The 20,955-nt window shown below is 30.8% G+C and overlaps 1 protein-coding gene across 1 annotated transcript; it reads right to left on the bottom strand.

Annotated features, from left to right (window-relative positions):
• Positions 1-1,442: 1,442 nt before the first annotated feature.
• LOC122589807 (AP2-like ethylene-responsive transcription factor AIL1) lies at positions 1,443-6,318 on the bottom strand. Its single transcript, XM_043762128.1, has 9 exons — positions 6,132-6,318; positions 5,254-5,857; positions 4,868-4,950; positions 4,712-4,720; positions 4,369-4,457; positions 3,862-3,935; positions 3,283-3,333; positions 2,415-2,491; positions 1,443-2,197 (listed from the first exon to the last, which is right to left on the bottom strand). Exons 1-9 carry the CDS (start codon positions 6,316-6,318, stop codon positions 1,443-1,445), a joined length of 1,929 nt encoding a protein of 642 aa, XP_043618063.1.
• Between the last annotated feature and the right edge of the window lie 14,637 nt (positions 6,319-20,955).

Genomic DNA, 20,955 nt, shown 5'->3' with positions numbered 1-20,955 from the left:
ATTATAAAAGTAACTTTATTTTTTACAAATAACATTTTATTCACAAGCCCTCGCAAAATCAAGCGGCAACAAACAATAGTTACATACAAAAATGAATTTACACCAATATTTCCATTTAATCTCTATATGTCATGCTTTATTTCTATACCATAGATGCTGAAATGATAAAATGTTTTGTACGAGGTGCATACATGTGTGATCAATTATAGTGAAAAATTTCATCATTTAACCCATTTGCTCGACACGTTTAAAGGAAAACATAATCTTTCATACTAATCATGGCCATTCTCATTGTTAATATATAATAATTCATTATGAAGCTAACAAATACAACATTTTTTCATGCAAATTAACCATAAAAGAGAACTCTCATGCTCTAATAACATGAGAATAATAAATGATTTTTATGCCCGATCTTGAACTTTTTAATTAAGGGTTGAAAGACATGGACCCTAAAATAACACTAATTAGAAAAATAATCAAGTGGTCAAAATTAATATAGGACCTAGAAATAACTTTAGGAAAGTATTTAAACAGATTACAAATAATATAATGTATACTATCAGAGTGGGGAAATTTAGGGTGGCTAAGACCCTCCCAGGTCTTTATACAGAACCGCCGAGTAAGCTTCTCATAGGTTGAACGTATATTAATCAGATATATGTCTGATCAGTAAACTATTACGAATTGAAATGGAATAGAATTACAAGCTAAGTGTATTAATCCGTGTGGCATGATCGCGCACGCCATACCTTCTTTCATAAATCTATACTCACTTGGCAAGAATATATACATTGCCTTATTAAGGATCGACTATGTATACACTACCTTATGGGCAATGTATGCTCTTAATTAAGATCGAATCGAGTCCAAGTTGCCTTGTGTATAGAACGTTTTAGGGAGTTAATTTGTTGATAAAAAAAAGAATTTGATGTTGGCTTTCTGCTCATTTAATTTGTTGCTAATTAAGCCAGACCATATATGTTGTGCCATGATAAGCTACCTCGATGTCTATCCTCATAATCTAACGCGTCATATAAAATATATATTCAAATCGTAGGCATTGATATTAATAGTACAAGCCTACAAGGGTTCAATATAGTTGTTTGAAACGAAAACATACACAATAACTTTCTCATATATATAACCCATTCTTTGTGTGGTTAAAAGACTAACTTCAAAATTACAAAGTTTGGTTTTCTACATATATTCCGGGGATCTAAATACATTTTCAAAATTAAGTTCCCAAAACCGATAGCATATTATATGTGCTATTGGTCTCGTGAACTTTGGTTAGATCCTAATCTAAATCCATTTCTAATACAAAATAAAACAATACCGGCCCCTAAAAACATTATCTTTCCAAGTTCACTAAGAAGATAAAAATTGCAAAAAAGCTACCCAATAACTTCAAGGTATCCATCTGACTCGACCAATCTTCTTTATGTGTCATTCCAAACAGTGAAAGTAGGGGCGCCACCATGAGCCACCACTAGATTGGCGGTTCTAGCTGCAAGTGTTGGTATGGCAGTTGGCACCCAACTGCCATAATCGGATCCTTGATGTTGGTAATACATGTTCCCATCACCATCATGAGATGAATCATTAGTAGGACCATTAGCCATCATATGGTTCATATAGCCACCACCACCTCCATATCCAACCACTTGATGATCTCCCCCGTTATAACCATGTTCGACGGAAGACGAATCTAAGTTCATGAGATTATGAAGCACAGAAGAATTTGGTGAAGGTTGAAAAAATTGATGAAGTTGTTGAAGATCTTGGAAACTTTGACCATCGGGTTCTTGTTGTTCTTGTTTGCACCATAAACGTTGTTGGCCCGAACCATTGTACTGCTGTGGATAGTGCATGCTAAATGGTTGAGCCTGAGCTTGAGCCATGGCTTGGTTGTGGTAGTCAATGGAGCTAGGCCAGGTCATTGTTGCATAGTTGTTGATCCCTTCATGGGTTAGTTGGGCGGTCATGTGATCTTCTTTAGCGGCCCTAAGTAACTGAGCGGCTGCAGCTTGTTCTGCATCCTTGAGACGTTTGGCTGCACCACCTATGGGTAAGGTGGTGCTCTCAAGGATGCATTTAACATCGTATCTGTTGATCTCAAAGTTCGTGACTGCATTCAGTCCTCGGAATTTGATGGCTGCTATGTCATAAGCCTCAGCCGCTTCTTCTTGTGTCCCTATGTATAAGAATTGTACAAAATTAGTTGTAACAATTTAAACTACAACAAAAAAAAATCATTTGACTTTCATATAAACACCCACCAGGCAAAGGCTTTTATAATCTATATATTGATAATGATAATGGGTCAAAGTGCAAACAAGTTGTAACTAGAAACAAAAATCAAATGTGTTAAAAACTATACGTAAAATTCTACATGAAACAAAAGAAGTTACCAAAAGTTCCCAAGTAAAGGTCTTTGTTCCCAGCAACTCTCCCGATTCTTGCTTGCCATCTTCCATGCTGATGGTGCCTGCATTTTTTGAATGTTGTTTTAATGATTGAAAAGAACTTGCGATTAATTAACCTTAATATATATGACAGATTCTAATTATATCTGTAAGCATACCTTAAGCTACCTAAATAAGTACTAAATATTTTATGGCATAAAAATTAATCATATGATATCTTCCGACATGATGATTCCTCTTAATTATTTGTAAATTTGTTTATAGAAAAATACTTCCAAGGTATATTTTTGCAAGAATCTGACTCTTGTGGTAAATGGCATGTGCAAACTGGATTCGTTTGGTCCCATTTCATCACAAGCATTAATATAACAATTTAATTATAGCATGCAAACGGTATCCAAAATGAGAATTTCTAATTAATATATTAATAATTATAATTATATATAATTCGTATGTCTTAAGAATTTCTTATTCGAATTTGCCTAAAAATGTCCCCAGTTGGCATGTTTTGACAGAAATGAAAACATATTGTGTGTGTGTGTATGAAGTTATATATCAAATGTCTTTAAAGAAAAAATGTTATATATCAAACAAAATTTGGTTCTGTTAAAAGAATATCAATGTGAAGTGTTTTATTGTACGAGTTAGAAGCATGATAATGTGCTAATTTTTTTTTTAGATGTGAATCACTTGTGAATATAGTAGGTTTTAACAACGACAATGACGAGCAAATCCTCCTTTAAACCATTGAGAAAATCGAGACTTGAACCATGAAACCTTAAAAATAACCCCCCACCCCTTTTTTTTAGGTTTTGTCAACTCACTTAAGTGAAGTACCATAACGAGAACGCACCTTGTCACACCTCTATAGATTGAAGCACCTCGTGAAAAACCGCTACTTTTCCTATATAGTTGACAAATTGTTAAATGTATATATATATATGTGTGTGCATTGGGGAGAACTCATTTTTTATAAGAATTTTGAGAACTGTTAAATTATTTATTGAATTATATGTTTTTCTTGTTTATTCACATGTGAAACTTTATAAAAATATATGTTATAGAAGCAAGTTTTTTTCAGATCCTTATATATACTCGTTTGATCACATGTGAACGAAAACGTAAACATATTCATTCATTAGTTCACAAAAAGTTATTTTGAAGGTTTTTTTAAAAAGTTTTTTTTCTACAACATACTTTTTATATTATTTCACATGTGAATGAACAAAAAAGACATGTGTTTCAATACATAATTTAAAAGTTTTCATGGTTTTACAAAAAAAAAGATTGTTTTCAAAATAAAAAAAAAAAAAATTTTTAAAAATGATTCTCAAAATAAAAAAAATAGTTCTCAATATATATAAATATAAATATATATATATTGGGATGATAGTTAAAACCAGCCAGAAATTTCTTTATAAAGTTAACTAACCTTCTAAGTGAGGCGACATATTCTTGTCTCGTCATGTTTTTCATCTCGTCGATCTCCTTCTCGTAAGTGCTAAGCTGCACATTGTTACTATGTCATTAAATATGACTATTTAATCTACGTTTTCCAAACATTTTTTAAAAAATAAAACTCATAAACAACTTTTTGTATTTAGACACATTTCCACTTTAGAAGGGCATTTCAAGTTTGTGGAAGAAACAAACATTAATTTATTAGAGTTTCAAATCTTGTCCTCAAGAAATGAACAATTAAACCAAATTACTAATATAAAGGCAACACTTTATCTAAAAAGGATCAAAGTTAGCTCTTTGTTCCCATAAAAAGTTTCATCAATGAAATTTATAATGGAAAAAAGTACATGAACATAGACACGAAACACAATCACTAAAAAGAGTGAGAAACAAAGAAATATGATTATTAACATAAACTAAATAATATATTTCACTAAATATTTTTCAATATATATATGTCGATATCGAATATGCTTACAGGAAAATTTGTAGTCGTTGTAGTGCCCCAATATTTCAATGCGGCCAAATCATAAGCTCTTGCGGCTTTATCTTCTTTGTCATAACCTCCTATATTAACATAGATCCATATTTATTATGCAACATCTTGAAATTCAAAAATGCCCCAAGAACAAATTAATATTGATGTAGAAGAAATTGAATCATTTGATGGTCTCTTGATAAAGTTTTATTCGACTTTTTTAATAACAATAACAAAAGTGAAAATACTTTCGTTAAAAAATAGCAACTAATTAACACTAGCTAGATTTTATTATGCACAAGAAAATAAAAAACACCTTTTTCTTGTGATTAATAAAACTTACCCAAATAAACTGCAAGAATGTTGAATCAAATCCCAGTTGAATCATTTAAGAATACATGCAAAAAATAGCAAGAAAAACAAGTTAAGTTAGTAAATGAATTAATTTAATAACTCAAGACTAAAACAAATTAAATATTTAATTAAACTAATTAATAACCTTGTCTTCCTTTACGAACTTGTCCTTCTCTCCTGCAACTATTATCCCATAAATGTGCCTCGTATCTCCCCGTCCATCTGTGTCTGCACTATCCAAAAACCCTAAATTAATAATTCTTTGAAATACAATTATAATAAAAAGAAAATGATAGTAAATGATCCAATAAATAAAAATTAAATGATTTCAAAAGAAAAAACAAGCAAGCTATACACATACCCATTATTTTACAAACTTAACTATATATACCAAAACATGTAACACTCGTATTCAAAATGCACACAAAAAAATATCAATATATAATTAAACAAGGCATGGGAAAAATTTATAAAAAAAATTTGTAGTATAGAAATTGTGTAGAAAAAACAAAAAAATAAAATTTATGTCACCTTGTGACACCACGGTAAATGGAAGTTCTTTGTCCAAAAGTATCAATAGATTTCCGGGGAACCGCCTCCGTGACACCGCCACTAGCTTCGCTACTCTCCACGGTGGTTGCCACCTCCATTTGCTGCCTTTTATTATCAGAAGTAGAAGAGCTATGATCTCCACCACCAACAAACCCATTACCACCGGTACTCATGGATAGTGAAAGTTCATTAGTAGTCCTTCCACCTCCACTAGAAAAGCCACCCATCACCGCCATTCTTTCGTCAGTTTCTTGATTTTCTGGTGGTGGTCTAGTAGTTGTAGTGTGGTTTTGGTTGTTTGTTGGAGTAGTTGGGTTGTTTCTTAGCCAGTTTTTAATCATGGAAAGACCTATGCTACTTGTGGTTGTGTTGTTGTTGTTTCCTCTAGTTATGTCATTATTATTTGTTGTGGTGGATTGTGGTGGAAGTTGCATAGTTGAGTACATATATTCACCGCCATTACCAATTGTACTCAACAAGTTTTCAAACTTTGGAGGTTGGATTTCAGGGTTTTCATTGCATGAACCATCACCACCCGCCGCCATTAAAACCGATAACTCTGAGCTCCCCTTCATGTTCCAGTCTGTAAATTTAGTTAGCCAAGAAACAAGATAAAAACCATCAAGATTAACTTTTTTATTTTTGGGGTTTGTTACTTCTTCAAAATCTACAAACCCTTAGAAAATAAACATTAAAAGTAACTCTATTAACTAATAGGTCTATGGGGGAAGCAGTATCAGAAATACTGCTATCGTCCCATAGCATCAACCTATAGGTTGTAAGTTCGGTTAAATACATGTGTGTGAGAGTATATATATTTGATGTTTAAGAAGTGAAGAAATAATTAAAGAACTAACCATGGTGATTATGGTAGGGTTCGAGTAAGCCAAAGGGAGGAGGAAGGTTTAGAGAAGGTATAGTAGAGTATTCGCCGGTGCCGGAGATGTCATCTGAGTTGAAGCTATGATCAACAATAGATGATTGTGAATCAACCATTTGCTGTGGATCTTGTGGTGAAAGTGAGAAACCTAACCAATTGTTCATGGATGAAGCTATCAAAACAGTCAAAATATTTGTAATTTTTGTCTAGTTTTGATTGGTAATTAATAGGGAAATGATGAGTTCATGCACATGGGTGTATGTGTAGAGGGATTAATAGATGATCAGGAGATGAATATTTGAGGTTTGAAGTTAAAAGATAGAGTTAATGAAGGGTCTATGAAAGAGAACCCAAAGAGAAAATCAATGGTAACACCCTTGTTCATACTATATACTTGTTCATTTTATTGTGTATCTAGAGGACCTAGATACAATGTATTCGTATATATCTCAATGTTAATACATATGTATAGTGGGTATATATATATATATACTAACACAATACCATCGCAATGTGACGATATAATGGTGGCGATGTTAAATGGTGTACATAATTGATGTAAAAATAAGATAATTGATAAAAGAAAATAAAAAAAAATTTGTAGCACAAACCCGATTAAGACAACGTATGCTAGACCTCCCGCCGTCGAATCGCGACACGAAGTTTTCAGCGAAATTCACCTTTAAAAAAAAGATAATTGATGTAAAAGTTTTTTATTTCAAGAGGATAATAGAGATATTTTATAACATAAGGGACTATAGTATAATTTAAAATTAAGCGTAGTTTGGTCAAATTGTGTGTTCTATTTTTCTTAACTTTCAACAGGATGTTATAACTTTAATATAATAATACGGGAGAGGTACTCGTGCAATGCTACGGTGTTGGCGGCGACGGGTGGTGTGGCGGCGCGGCGGTAGTAACGGTGTAATTATTAACGTAAAAGTAATTAATGTAAAAGACGTAGTGTATATATGTTAAGGGTTAAGGGATGTATGTTGTAAATCATTTCATTAAGAGTATTGTAGGTTTATTAGGTAAAATTATTTAAATTAGTGAATAAAGGAGATAGGGCTGAAAATTTTTTAAGAGATATTTTGGGTAAATATAGTGTGTGGATTGAGAATATGTTGAAAGTTAAAGGTATTTTAGATTTATTAAAGATAAAAAGTTTAAAAAAAACAAAAGAAAAAGTAAAAAAAAAAAAGGTATAGTAGTATATTTTATAAGGAGTAAAGATAAAAGTTTAGATTATATTCATTAGATGATAATTTTTTTCCTATTAAATATTGGAAGTCTCTCTAAAGACTGCCATGAGTGACGAACCAAACTACTCTCATCTGACCGGATTAAGATCCTCTAAAGTTGTTATTAACTATTCCGAGTATTCGTAGAAACCAATATTTTCCTTTAAAAGTAAATAATGATCGAAAATATACAAACAAAAAGGGTACCATGTCGTAGAACCGACACTTGAGTTTATTTACCGTTACAAAATAAAATTAGATAAATTAATCTAAATTTATATAGTGAGATGAACATATGATTTCTTGTGCTAGTTTCATGACATAAAAGAATCCAAAGTGGAACATGTGTGAGTGTTTAAAACGATCCCAAGGAAAAATATTGCAAACTGCAACAATTAGTTGATTATACGCACTTTTATTAATGTATTTTGCATATATAAATGTGAAACACACCTTAATCTTGGTGAGATGATATTTGAATGTCCCAAGCTAATATACATACCCACTCTTAGGTGCACGCTTTCTGAATTTCTACAAATATCACACTTTGTCTCTTAATCTACATGTTTATATATTAAATGCATATAATAATGTTAAAGGAAATTGTAATGACAATTCTTTTTTGCAAAAAGCATGCATGCCAAGAAACCGGGTGTGTACTTGTATTGATGTATATATATGATTAAAAAGAAAAAAAAAAGTAATGGAGGGAGCCCCGGTGCCACAATTAGATACACATCGACCCACCTCGTATGAGCCATATGATGCCGGTAAAATACCTCCATCCTAATTCTCACATGATCTGGGCACCCCGAAGGATCGAACCCGCATATTTAAACTTCACATATGAGTCTAGGCTTTATTGGTAACGGGTACCTTAAAAGAATTACTCTTTGTGCCTAGCAGGGATCAAACCTGAGACTTTAAGGTTACAAAGTGTTTGTCTTACTACTAGGCTAATTCTTCGTTGGTATGTATATATATGATATTGTGAAGAAGAAATGAGAATTCTTGCTATTGATAAATAATCTTTTAATTTTTAAATATATTAATATCAGCAAAAATTTCAGAGAGAATGTACTCAAAGAGAGAGGGAGAAAATATTCGGGGTTTTTTTAGCTTGTTTTTTATTATCGTTTTTATTGTTTTACTTTTTTTTCAATTTTTTTAATTAACTCTTTTCATAAATAAAAAATAAAAAAACAAAAATATTCTAAACCGAGTTAGTGGACTATACATATAAGGGTATAATACGAGTTTCACCTTTAACAGTATAATTAAGGGTTAGCTGGTGGAAGTGATATGTCATAGGGGTTGATCGGTGATAAGCTAATCTACTTAACAAGATCCGCCTTTAGCCAACATTGCTCCACTATCAGCCTTTAGCCAACAAGCTACGCCCTTTGGGGAAAAAATTTTAATTTTCTTTTTGAAAGAGAATTGAAATTTTTTTTAAAAAGTCAAAAAAAAAAAATCTTTTCTAACTTATCTCCTTAAAGTAACTTTTTTATTTATTTATATCTTATATTAAATATGTATGCCTGTCTTTTCATATATATTTATACTTCATGTTTGACGAAACTGCATATTGACTGCTGCTTTGAGAATTTATATAGATATTAGTTAAAAGTTTTTAATTTGCTAATTGGTAACTACACTAGCTAGTGTGAATATATATGCAAGTTCAGACTATGCTACTATGTATATCTTTGTTTAGTGCTTTGGCTAACGCTGATATTGAATCTGGCAGTAGAAAGAAGTTCAAATTTGCATGTATTTTTTGCATGTATATTACATATTAAAAAGAATAGAGCTCCTGTTGAAACTTAAACTAAAGGAAATATCCAAAATATCCTTTCCACAAATATTGTCACCATCCATACAAATCCACGTTGCAGTCATTCACACACAAACCCTTGTTGCAGTCACCAATCGTTTTTCCCATTCTTTCTTTTGCTCGCGTTTCCTGCAATTGTATCTGCTGTAATACGCGGGTACCATACTAGAAAACACACACATATATAGGGTAAATTGCAAAAAAATGTGTCCAACTTTATTGATATTTAAATTTAAGTTACTTAACTTTATTTTGATCAATAAAAAATATCTAATTTTTCAAAAAGTAAAAACAAACATTTTTTTAAACAGTTCCCGTTAAGTTTTTGTATCATCAGGATCCGCCACCAGGGACCACCAATCTCTTTTTAAACTACCAATACAAAACGACTAAATAAATCGTCACATAACACATTTCAAACGATCTAACAAGTTATTTGCTCAGATTTCATCGAGATCCGACTTATTTGTTAAAAATTTTACTTTATTCACGGGCTTTCGAAAAATTATTTTGTCTGAAAAGTCAAGTCTTTAATATAAATGTTGGGGATCTGTATAACTAGTATATCACTTTTATAACAATGTATGAAAATTAACGTATAGACGATTAAAAATGTCAAAAAAAAAAAGTTTTATTTTCAATTTTTTAAAAAATGAATGCCTTTTATTGATAAAAATATATATATATATATATGATACCTTAAATTTAAAAAACAACAAAGTTAAATACCTTTTTATGTAATTTAACCTAATATATACCAAGCTTGTAATGTATATTGGTCACCTAAAATTTTTGAATGCTAGTCTTCATACACAATTGTTTGTAAAGAGCGATTGTTTTTAGCATTTCAATGACATATGTCAAACGCAAACATTGTTTTCTTTGGAATGTTTAAAGCGGATAGAATAGAATTCAAATAGATTTTTAATACTAATAAGTTTTTGTCTAGTGTTCCAATGGAGAAGTGGAAGATTTTTATTTCCGAATATAGTATGTCTCTAGTTCAAACTCCAGTATTAACGTTAAATTATTACCTTGAAGATAGTTTTTCTTTTATGTGGATCATCATTTGCTCGTAAAAGGAGATCTAGCTTACGTTGTCTTAACAAGGGTTCGCGTTAGAGAGCCTCCTCACCCTCAATACCTAGTAGGAAGAGAAACTCCCAACTAAACCGCCTTAAGGCACGACATTTAATTGAGATAAAACCATGCTCCCTTTGCATGACACAAACCTGCTTCAGTTGAGAACTTTATTGAGAAATTTCTCCAAATATCTTTCTCGTGTCTCGAACTCGAGACCTTCAACATAATAAACTGGTGATCAACCTTTAAATATACTTCCCATATCTTGAAGATAACTAATAACTAACATTTGACTTTAAAAAAAAAATTCTTTATAAGTTTATTATCAGATGATCTTTTTCTTATATTTTATAGAATATAAAATATTTTATAACTTATATTGTTCGTCGCCGTAGTTACTATCACACCTTGTCACCGCCATTGATGCATCAACTCTCCTCTAGTGTGGGTAAACATGTATCATATACTAGTCTATACCATTTTAACGATCGATTTATTATTAGATGACTACAAAGGAATATAGGTGAGGAAAAATTAACATTAACATAGTTTATGAAAGAAACAAAAAGGGCATTGAGTGTGTGACTTTGGGAAGTCCATGTGCCCAATTGGTAACTAAAGTTTACTGCCTAACCCTAAACTTATATAATAATTGAATTCATTAATAATTAATTTGACCAACTGTTACCCAGCTGGGTTAAATAATTTTATATCAATATACATTTTCTTTTTATTGTATTTCTTTTGGGAATTCTCAAGAATCAGCTGGAATGAAGGATTGTGTTTGACTTGGTCAAAAGTTACCTACATTGGTACGTACAATAATTTTATACTAATTTGATGATACATCAATAATCAATAATTTAATTATAAGTGTAATTGTAATTTTGTAATGAATTTAAATCTTTATACAAATAATAAATCTCTTCTTAAGTAACTGCGCAAAAATACGTATGTTTAGCTAGCTCACGCATCGTCGCACCGAGTTTGTTAATTACATATTCCAAATCCGATATGAATGATATTATGATAACTTAATCAATCGTTATAATTTTATGTATGATAAAAGGTTCAAGATGTAAACGTTGATCGTTGTCACGTAATTACATACTTTCTCCGTCCCAATTTAAATGTTCAATTTTGAGATTTGAAAACTTTTTTTTCGTAACTTTGACCGTAATTTTTTTTGTTTGTGTTATACAATACTTGGTGTAAAATATATAGATAGGTTGAGCTTTAGGTGCATTTTTCATTAATATAACTTTCATTAAGTATTATATTGTACAAACAAAAATATTTACGGTTAAAATTAGAGATAAAAGACTCGGTGTGTCAAATTTGAATATTTAAATTGAGACGGATGGGACTATAACTTAACAACTATTCGACAAAAATAATCAGGAGTGGTCATGGGCCAAAACTTGACTCGGGTGTGAATGAACCGGACAAACCTGGAACTCAAAAACAAGCCTGTGGATTGGACCATGTATTACATGGTCGGGTTCGACCCAAGTTACAAATTGGACGGGCTAAATCCACATAGTGTCGTGACCGGAAAATCGGAAATTATGTACCATTGTTAATGTAATACAAGCATCAAGAATCCGTAAAAAAACTCTTTTGAACTCAACTTAATTATCAGATGTAAATAAACACTTTGTGTACCCTTGCAATTGTGTAACCTAACGCAGTCAGGTTTAATGATTGAAAACAATCAAGTCCTTATCAAATGAGTAATAATATTTGTATCATAAATTTTGATAAATTAATCTACCACACAATATAACTTTTTGAACACATTGTACAAGTTACTAATACATATGTGTGGTAGATTTATCACAACCAGTGGTACGAATATCACTTCCCTTATCAAATACTACCCTGTTTTACTTTCTTTAATTACAAAAATGTTTTAGAGTGAATACTTTTGATGTATTAATCATTTCTAAGGGTACAATATTGAATCAATTTTGGATTATTTTCGGGATGGTTTCTGGGTTTTTTGGGTTGACCCGTATTCTGATTACCCCTAAAAATTACTAAATCATGCACGCGAACTCTGTTCTTCGAGTTTATTGAATCTAGAACCAACCTAGCCTAAAAACCGGATTTTCACAAATATAAGCCCCGTGAACTAGCCAATGGATTCGAAATTTAAATCGATTTTGGGCCAAAAGAGGGGGCAAAATTGAATAATTAATAAAACTAACAAAAAGGGGCAAATTTTAATTTTAATTTCATAAGTTTGTGACTCGCTTAACTCATTCAAAATTCACACCGCGATTTGTAAAAGTCAGGAGGAAAAAAAATCACCCAACGAGTCGTCTTGTTTTTAGTGTACATCGATTCAACTCATAAAAGTCGACTCGTGGGTCGTAATGGTATAACAACTATAATACAACTAGCTCACACCTTTTCTGATTCCAACAAACGGAAAACACAAGTTGGAGTTATCTTCACCTCGTCAAAGGCTCCAAAAGTTAAATAATGATAGGTGAGGTTCCGGTGTAAACGCAAAATCCTGCAAATGCAACCATGCGGTTTCGTAACTTTAAATCTAACTACATTCATTTATTACTCTTTTGGATTCTTTGACCAGATTCTTAATTATTTTATTGCTAGCTTCATCGAATAAAAAGATTTCTCACTTTGAATTTTTAGTTTAACTATGAATAATCGATTCATTATTGGTCATTCATCAGTGTTATGAGAGGGTATCCACATTATGCGGTGGCAGCACAGTGACGGGTGATAGTGACATTAACGATATGATTATTAATGTAAATATAGTTGATGTAAAAGGTTGGTGTAGTATTAATAAAAAGCGTATGTTTCCATAGAAGGGCATTGGTGGAAATGTGTGAAGATTTTTTGTTTTATCTAAGGGTATTTTAGTCATATCAAAGGCTTACAACACGTTTAGTTGCGGAAAATATTTTCTAGTTTTTTATTTCCAATTTTTTTGAAATGAAATGAGTTTTCCATGTATAGAAAACCAATGAAAATTTTAAAAACGAGTTCAAAACTAGAAAATGAGAAACAATTTGAGACTTTCAAATTTTAGGAAATGAAAAATAAAAAGTAGAAAACAATAAATAAATAAGTGTTTTCTAAATTTCCATAGGAAAGTGAAAAAGAGTGTTTTCTGTTTCATGGAAAACATTTTTGGAAAACTATGATTTAAACGCATTTTCTGTTTTTCATGTTTTCTTGGAAAACAAAAATGGAAAGAAAAAAAAAGTGTTTAACTAAACACGCCATTAAAGTTTAATAAGGAAAAAAAATATTTGCTTTATTAGGTATTACGAGTATAAATAACACTTTAATTTGCATATCAAGAATTAAAGATATACCAATATAATAAAGTGCATACGTTCTATGCCAAATATGCTGCAGTTTTCGAAATGTCGGTATACAAAGTGTATGAACCAATTAAGGAATTTTACAGTTTTTCTCTAGTGCTTTGTGACTGCTGGAATTTAAAAAAATTAACCCTTCTGACAAAAAGGCCACAACAAATTAAACTACAAAGTTTTTTTGTTTTACACATTGGTTGAACATATTAAAATGAAGAATTTAAATCAAATCCTATAACATGTAATTAAATATGTATATATATGTAGAGGATATAATACCTGCTGAAACAAACAGGCAATTGTCTGCTTTTGTAGCAGGATTTTTTACCTTTTTACTATAATTTTTTGGTTATTGAATCACATAAGAAATATTATTAATTGATTGTGAGGGGAAAAACAAGAACTGCTTGTTTGATGAAGCATACATCATTTCCCCATACATGATATTATTCAAAATCTTCATGATGAATTAAATATTTATAGGTAACTGAAATACATATATAAAGTTTCATTGTATAATTGTATTTCATTAAGAACAAACATATAACAAAATAAGTAGCTGAAATATATATATATATTGCCGATAGAGCAGAGAAAAAATAATATGACGTGGCTTGATCTGAACCGTTAAAATTAATCTAGAATTTAATTTAATCCTTTTAAATTATAGTTGACGTTGACTAATTATTTATAGTAATATTATCTCATTATTAATGCATAGTTTTGTTTTGGAAAGAGATAATTCTTCTTATATAAACTATCCATTTCTACTTATGCATAAATTTATAACGTAAAGCAAAAACAAATTTTCAAAGTACAAAAAGAAATGAGACCGATTATTTTTAAATTCTATATTTTGATTTATGATAAATAATTGTTTCATATTGAGAGAATGATGATATATATCGCTAATATATAAACATCATTTTGTATAAACGAGTCATATGTGCGCGTAATGCAGTTGTGATAGTGGTAGTGGCGCGGGGTGACGGCTACAGATGGTGGCAGTGACGGGTGGGGGGCGACAACGGTGACGAATGTAAAAATAATTGATGTTGAAAGATGTAGTGTAGTTATTTTAAGGGCTGTGATAGTGTAGTTATTTAAATTCCCCAATCCTTAAAATAACTACATTACATCTTTCAACATCAATTACTTTTACATTCGCCACCATTGCCATCACTGCCACCATCTGTAGCTGTCACCACGCACCACTACCACTATTGCAACTACATCAAGTTAACCATAATCTAAGGGTCAAGATTTTATCCTATTTATTTTACTTTAATACTTATTTTACAATACCCAACCTCTCTATATGAATTCAGCTCGTCGACTAGCAATAATACAATTTGTCTTGTCTAAAAGAGGCAAGGTATGTTTTCTATAGTGTCCATATCAATAGAAAAACTATATGATAGGTTTATTTAATAAGGAAAAATTCATAAAATGGTAACTTTTTACACAAAATTCTTAACAATAGGGACTTATTTAGTTTCGTTTATTAAAAAGATCACATTTTTAAAAAAATTACAATAAAAGGAATGTTGTTAGTTTTTAACGTCAACCCCCGTTAAATGTCACGTCATTAGATATATGATGATGCAGTGGTGGTCATGATGATTACGTAATACTTAACGGAAGACTTACGTTAAAAACTAACCATAATTTCTTTATTTAATGAGATGGGAAATTCTTCAAACCACATGATGTTATTATTATATAGAAATAATGGTTTTAGTAGCACATTATAAGGTCACTAGATACTATATTTATAGACATCACTTTCTTAGAAGTGTTTGAAAAATATGTAAGTTTTTAACTTTGGGACTTTGGGTGATACATTTTGCTCTAAAAAGTATAGGAAAATACATGGAAGAGTTTAAGTGGAAGTTAAGTAGTAAAAGCCAATAAAATTGATGACATATTAATAAGATCTTTTACCTCAGTATATCCATTTGGGTTGATAAATGTAGGCTACCAACCATTATTAAATAAGATAGTTGATAAATGTGCCCTTAGCTTAAGATTTTGTCACTTATAAATAGAAAACAACATACCAAGTTACTTTTTTTTTTAACGGCAAATTACTTAAACTGCATTATCCAAGGGTGGCCGAGCCTTTCTTGTCTTAATCCAACCATTGCCTAAAATATCAAACAAAAAAAAATATGATTGTTTTGTTTGTACATACATAAATGAAGATGAGAAAAGTGTGTTTTTGTATAGTCCCCCAATTAATGTCTTATAAAATTATTTCGGGGCTTGTACGCATCATTTTTAGTTTTATTGTTTTAAAGCAGTCATCAAAAATTGCGTGCTTGATTATGAAATAATTAAGCCAATTGAAACTTGTTTTTCTTTCATCTTTATCGTTTCAGAGGCATAATTACCAATGAAATATAGTCATGAGAATATCGTTCTTCATTCTTCACCAAAAAAAACTTAATAATACAGAAAACATACACATATCCAAAGACCATAGTTTTGGGTATATAAAACTATAAATAGAATTGATGTGTTATATTAATGCATCGTTACGATTTCGTGATTTTCTATTAAAACTGTTGGATAAATTAAAGAACTCTTTGACTCATATATGCAACACCACAATCAACTAGTATCAAAATGAGTTAAAAAATCAGTTTGGTAAGATCTATGAGAGATACTTAAAAAGACTAATTAGAGTGGTTGTAATGGTAATGGGGTGGACCACGTCGAGGCCCAACCATCTAGGAGTCGTGGGATCTTCCTCAAAGCCGTCGACGAGGACTCCATTGGCAGCAGCGTGTTCGTGGCACTCGTCGAAGGAGGTAGTTCGATGGGTGGAAGGGGGATACGGGGGAGAGTGGGATCCAAAAACTGATTTCCTTTTATTTTTTTGTTTGTATAGTATATATATTTAGGAGAGAGAAAAGTTGGGGAAGAGGTAAGGTTGGTAGTGAGTGAGAAAGAGATGGTTTAAGAGAGAGAAAAACTAATGTGCCAGTGAGGAAGAGGGAGAAATATGTCTTGAGTTGGTTGTGGTCTTAGGGAGCCGTTGTCGTTCTGAGGTCATCTCATCAAAAGTTTGTACTATTTTAATACCATGATTTTACCATTTCAATTTTATGGTGTAAGTATTATTAATGGCGTGCTCTATCACATGTGTATTACATTTTAATTTTAATTCATGATATATACAAGAAAAGGCACACCATATATACACCACTTTCAACCCATACTCTTATTGATTGCTTATCATAAGAATAGGATTGCGTTGTTGAGTTGGACATAAGTCCATGTCAGAAGTGCAGCACCTGCTGCCATTCCCTGATAGAGTGAGAATGATACCCCCCATAACCATCTCACATTTCTTACCTGCTCCTTTTGCTTTTAATTCTTTTCTAAGACTTTATTTCATGTACAAATGCTTCGATCAGTTATTAAAATAAGCAATAAATAAAACTTGTTAACAATGTCAAAGAAAACCATCTAGCTAACTATATTACAAAAAAAGAAAAAAAAACCATTGAGGCTAGTCCATATCGATAAAGTCTTTGACATTATAAGAATCCATCTGAGTTCGCTTCTTACATTTATAGTGACAAATTTATGAGAGGATTTTTGGAAATGTTGGGTTCCATCATAACCATTCGTCTAATTAAAAGTAAAAATGTTTAAAAAGACACTTGGTTACATTTGAGTTTCATTACAAACATTCGTATAAATTAAATTGGTCTGAGTTTGACCAAATGTCTTAATAATATTTACTTTAACTTATTTTTTTGTTCAACTAGTTTGTGAGTAAAAGTTTCAAATTTTAATTATCAAACAAAAAATCTTGACATTAGAAATAAAGAATTGTTCACGCATACGGCACACTCAATTAAAAATATACCTATACTGTATCATGTATATCAGAGTTTATCTAATGATCATGAAACTGCTCCCCCGCCACAAGCGGAGGGACTACTGTGTAAAAACAAAAGCAATAATACAATCCATGAATTTGGACATTTTGTATTTGGATTCTAGATATGTGAGCTACACACATGCAAAACACAAACAATCCATTACATTTTATATATGCTGAATAAATAACCCAATGGGGTTCAAACGTGTCAAAAGGCTTCTTCAATTTGAAGATATTTGACTACAGTTGTTTCGATGTTATCGTTTTATGTTATGGATCCATACTAAAAGCGATAAAGGGGTCAAATCAGTTGGATATTGTGTTAAATAGATTTTGTCTCAAATCGAGAGAGGAACGGTTTTTTTTTTCCATATACAATACGATACTAAGTAGGTTGTCACATCTTAACATACGAAAATAGAATTGAGAATCATTTGAAAATTGAAATATATGAAAAAAAAATGTAGTAAGTTAATACTTTTATTTTAAAACATAACCAAAATTGAAAAAATAAATATTTACACGAGTAAAAAAGCGAAATGTAAAACATTACATTTTTTAAAGACAACAAAATTACTGACGAGCGACTACTATACAATTATCTCTAATTTGCACAGAAGAAAACCTAATATAAGTGGGAGAAACCCCTGACTCAACATATAACCTCAATTTTCTTATCACATTTATTACTTAAACTCATAGGTTCCATTATATATAATTATTTGTCATTTTAGATGAGTGAAAAATGGTTTGCAAAGGTCATAAATTAAATATAGGGTTTGACCCCTATAGTTGTGGAAAAGAGATTTCAAACTTAGCATGTAAAGATATACAATTCGATCGCCCACGTAGATCTCTTATGCCCACGCTTAATTAAAGAGTAAGAGAGATTAAGAATTAAAAATGAGATACATATACATGTGTGGGTGTAGGGGAAGACACTAACCTTGTCTTCCGCCCCTTGTGCCTAGCTTTCTTCCTTAATATTTAGGGGACAAACTGCATTCAAATCTTCAATCCTAAGTCACCCACGCTTGCCACTTCTTGTTAACATAATAATAATTACTACTTAATTTAATTATGAATGTACTTATATTGCTAAAGTATATGAATTATTTTTCAACTACTGGATTTGTATTTGGCATTTTTTTAGACTATAGTCTAATATATAAAAAATTTTGAAACCAGTTGTGTTCATAATGTGATGTTATTATGAAGGATAATTAAGAATTAAAATATAAATATACTTGTGATCCTGTAGTTGAAATTCAAGTATATGTCTTTAATCATGATGCATACCCATAACACGAATAAGTTTATTTTCAATCACATATCTTATGATAATTAGATAAAAATTAGGATTGTTTTTATATATTCTTTGATAACAATTAGGATTCTTCATTTGAGTGACAATTATAACTTTAAACATCAATACGCAAAACTAATATATAAAAAAGGGAGAAAATTTTGTACATTTTTAATTGAAAAATAGAATGAGCCTTGAACGGAATTCATATTAATTTGGATTTAGTATTTAAGTAACTCTCTGTTGTAAATCATGCATGTTTTGTTGATCGTCCCATGTTATGTGGTTCTTATTGTGTTTAGGACAAAGATGTTGTACATCGTGATATGTTATTGTATTTGGATAATGATTATTAGGATTATTTTGATAAAATTGAACGATTTGATTGGTTAATAAATCATTAGTTAACTATATATTAAAAAGATTAAAATTAGAAATTAAGATATACTCGTAAATTATCATTACCGAGTATTTTAATTTAAATTTACGCGAAATAGTGGCCATTTTAGAACCATTCTCTGGTCACTTACAATATTACGGAATATTATTTAACGGAATTCAAACAAAAAGCCATTTGTAAAATTTCAAGATGTGAAGCGCTAATTAATCATCTTGAAAATGGTTATATTTCATATAATCTCTATAAAGAAATTGGTTATGAGAATTCAAGAGCTTGTACTTCCTAGTAAAAATGTCACACTTAATTAATCAAAAGAAATTATGGATGTTGATACCCTAGATTTGGTTAGCCAGATCCGATAAGTTTTACTAATCTTTCATATCAAAATGCTTAAGATTTGGTTATGGGAATTCAAGAGCTTGTACTTCCTAGTAAAAATAATCGAAAGAAATTTTAGTGTTTGATTTTTTCGAATTAACTAAGAGCCCTGATTAATTGAGATGAGGTTTTCTACTTGTTTTCGATTTCCAAATGTTGGTTATTTTCTATTGGTACAATGTGAGACCATAACACAAGGTCACAACTCACAAGTATATACACACAAACACATTACTATGTGATGATTCCGTTATATAGCCCTTAAATTTAAGGACACTAGTCCCTGAATTCCGTTTCTTGAGCCTCTTCCATAGGATTGTAATCGGAGACAAACTAGATGAAAACCTTCATCCATACAATTAACTTTTTCAATTAGCCATCAATTTACTTATAGTTTTTTAAACAAGTTTTTTGTACCAAAAGTAGCTAGATATATTTCTCTCAATGTTCATTCTTATTGCTTGTAATTGGCCATTTGGGTATTATAATTATAAATATGTATAAAAACGATATAGCTTTCTTGGGCCACTTGACTCTTTTTATTGAGTCCATATACAACACGGTTGTCCACTTGACACTTTTGGATACATATATGTACGTTACCCATAACTTTTGAAGGTTTTGCACTCAAATTGTGCTTTCGATATTCAAAAAGATAATAATTTGACTGACCAAATCCTTGCATCAAAAGTGTACGTCCACAACATGACTATTATTCTGCCTTTTCTATACTAAAAGAAATAGTTCCTTTTCTATACTAAAAGAAATAGTTTAGTTTAGTTTTTTTTTTTTCCAAATGGTTGTTTATTAAGGGATAAGTATTTTGGAATGTAACAAACTTTGAACGAATGTCTATAGTAGGAAATAATTAAAGTTATGTGTATTGTATGTAATCAATTCGAAAATAATGTTTATTGTATATAAGAAAATGTGTTCAACCAATTAAAATCAGACAAGTGACACCTCTATATGGTTGTCACATATGTTTTCTTACATATAATAAATATTTTTTAAAGTTGTTTACATGCAATACACACAACTTTAGTTATTTCATACTATAGACATTCGTCCAAAGTTTGTTACATTTCAGGATACTTATCTCTTTTATTAATATTACCCTTCCAATGATAAAATCGTTGCATCGAAAGAAGGCAGATTACAAATCCACTGAACCTTTTGAGAGATAAAATAGTTTAGCGAGTACCTTTGGAACTCGAGTTTCTGTTTTAGCCTTCAACCTCTAATTTGATAAAATATGATAAAACATTATTTTTTGAGAATTAAGGTAACTTATTTGTTATA

Source organism: Erigeron canadensis, chromosome 2, assembly GCF_010389155.1.
Source record: "Erigeron canadensis isolate Cc75 chromosome 2, C_canadensis_v1, whole genome shotgun sequence".
NCBI classification, from domain to species: Eukaryota; Viridiplantae; Streptophyta; class Magnoliopsida; order Asterales; family Asteraceae; genus Erigeron; species Erigeron canadensis.
The sequence above is the reverse complement of the archived record's forward strand: the minus strand, read 5'-3'. Positions and strand labels throughout refer to the sequence as shown.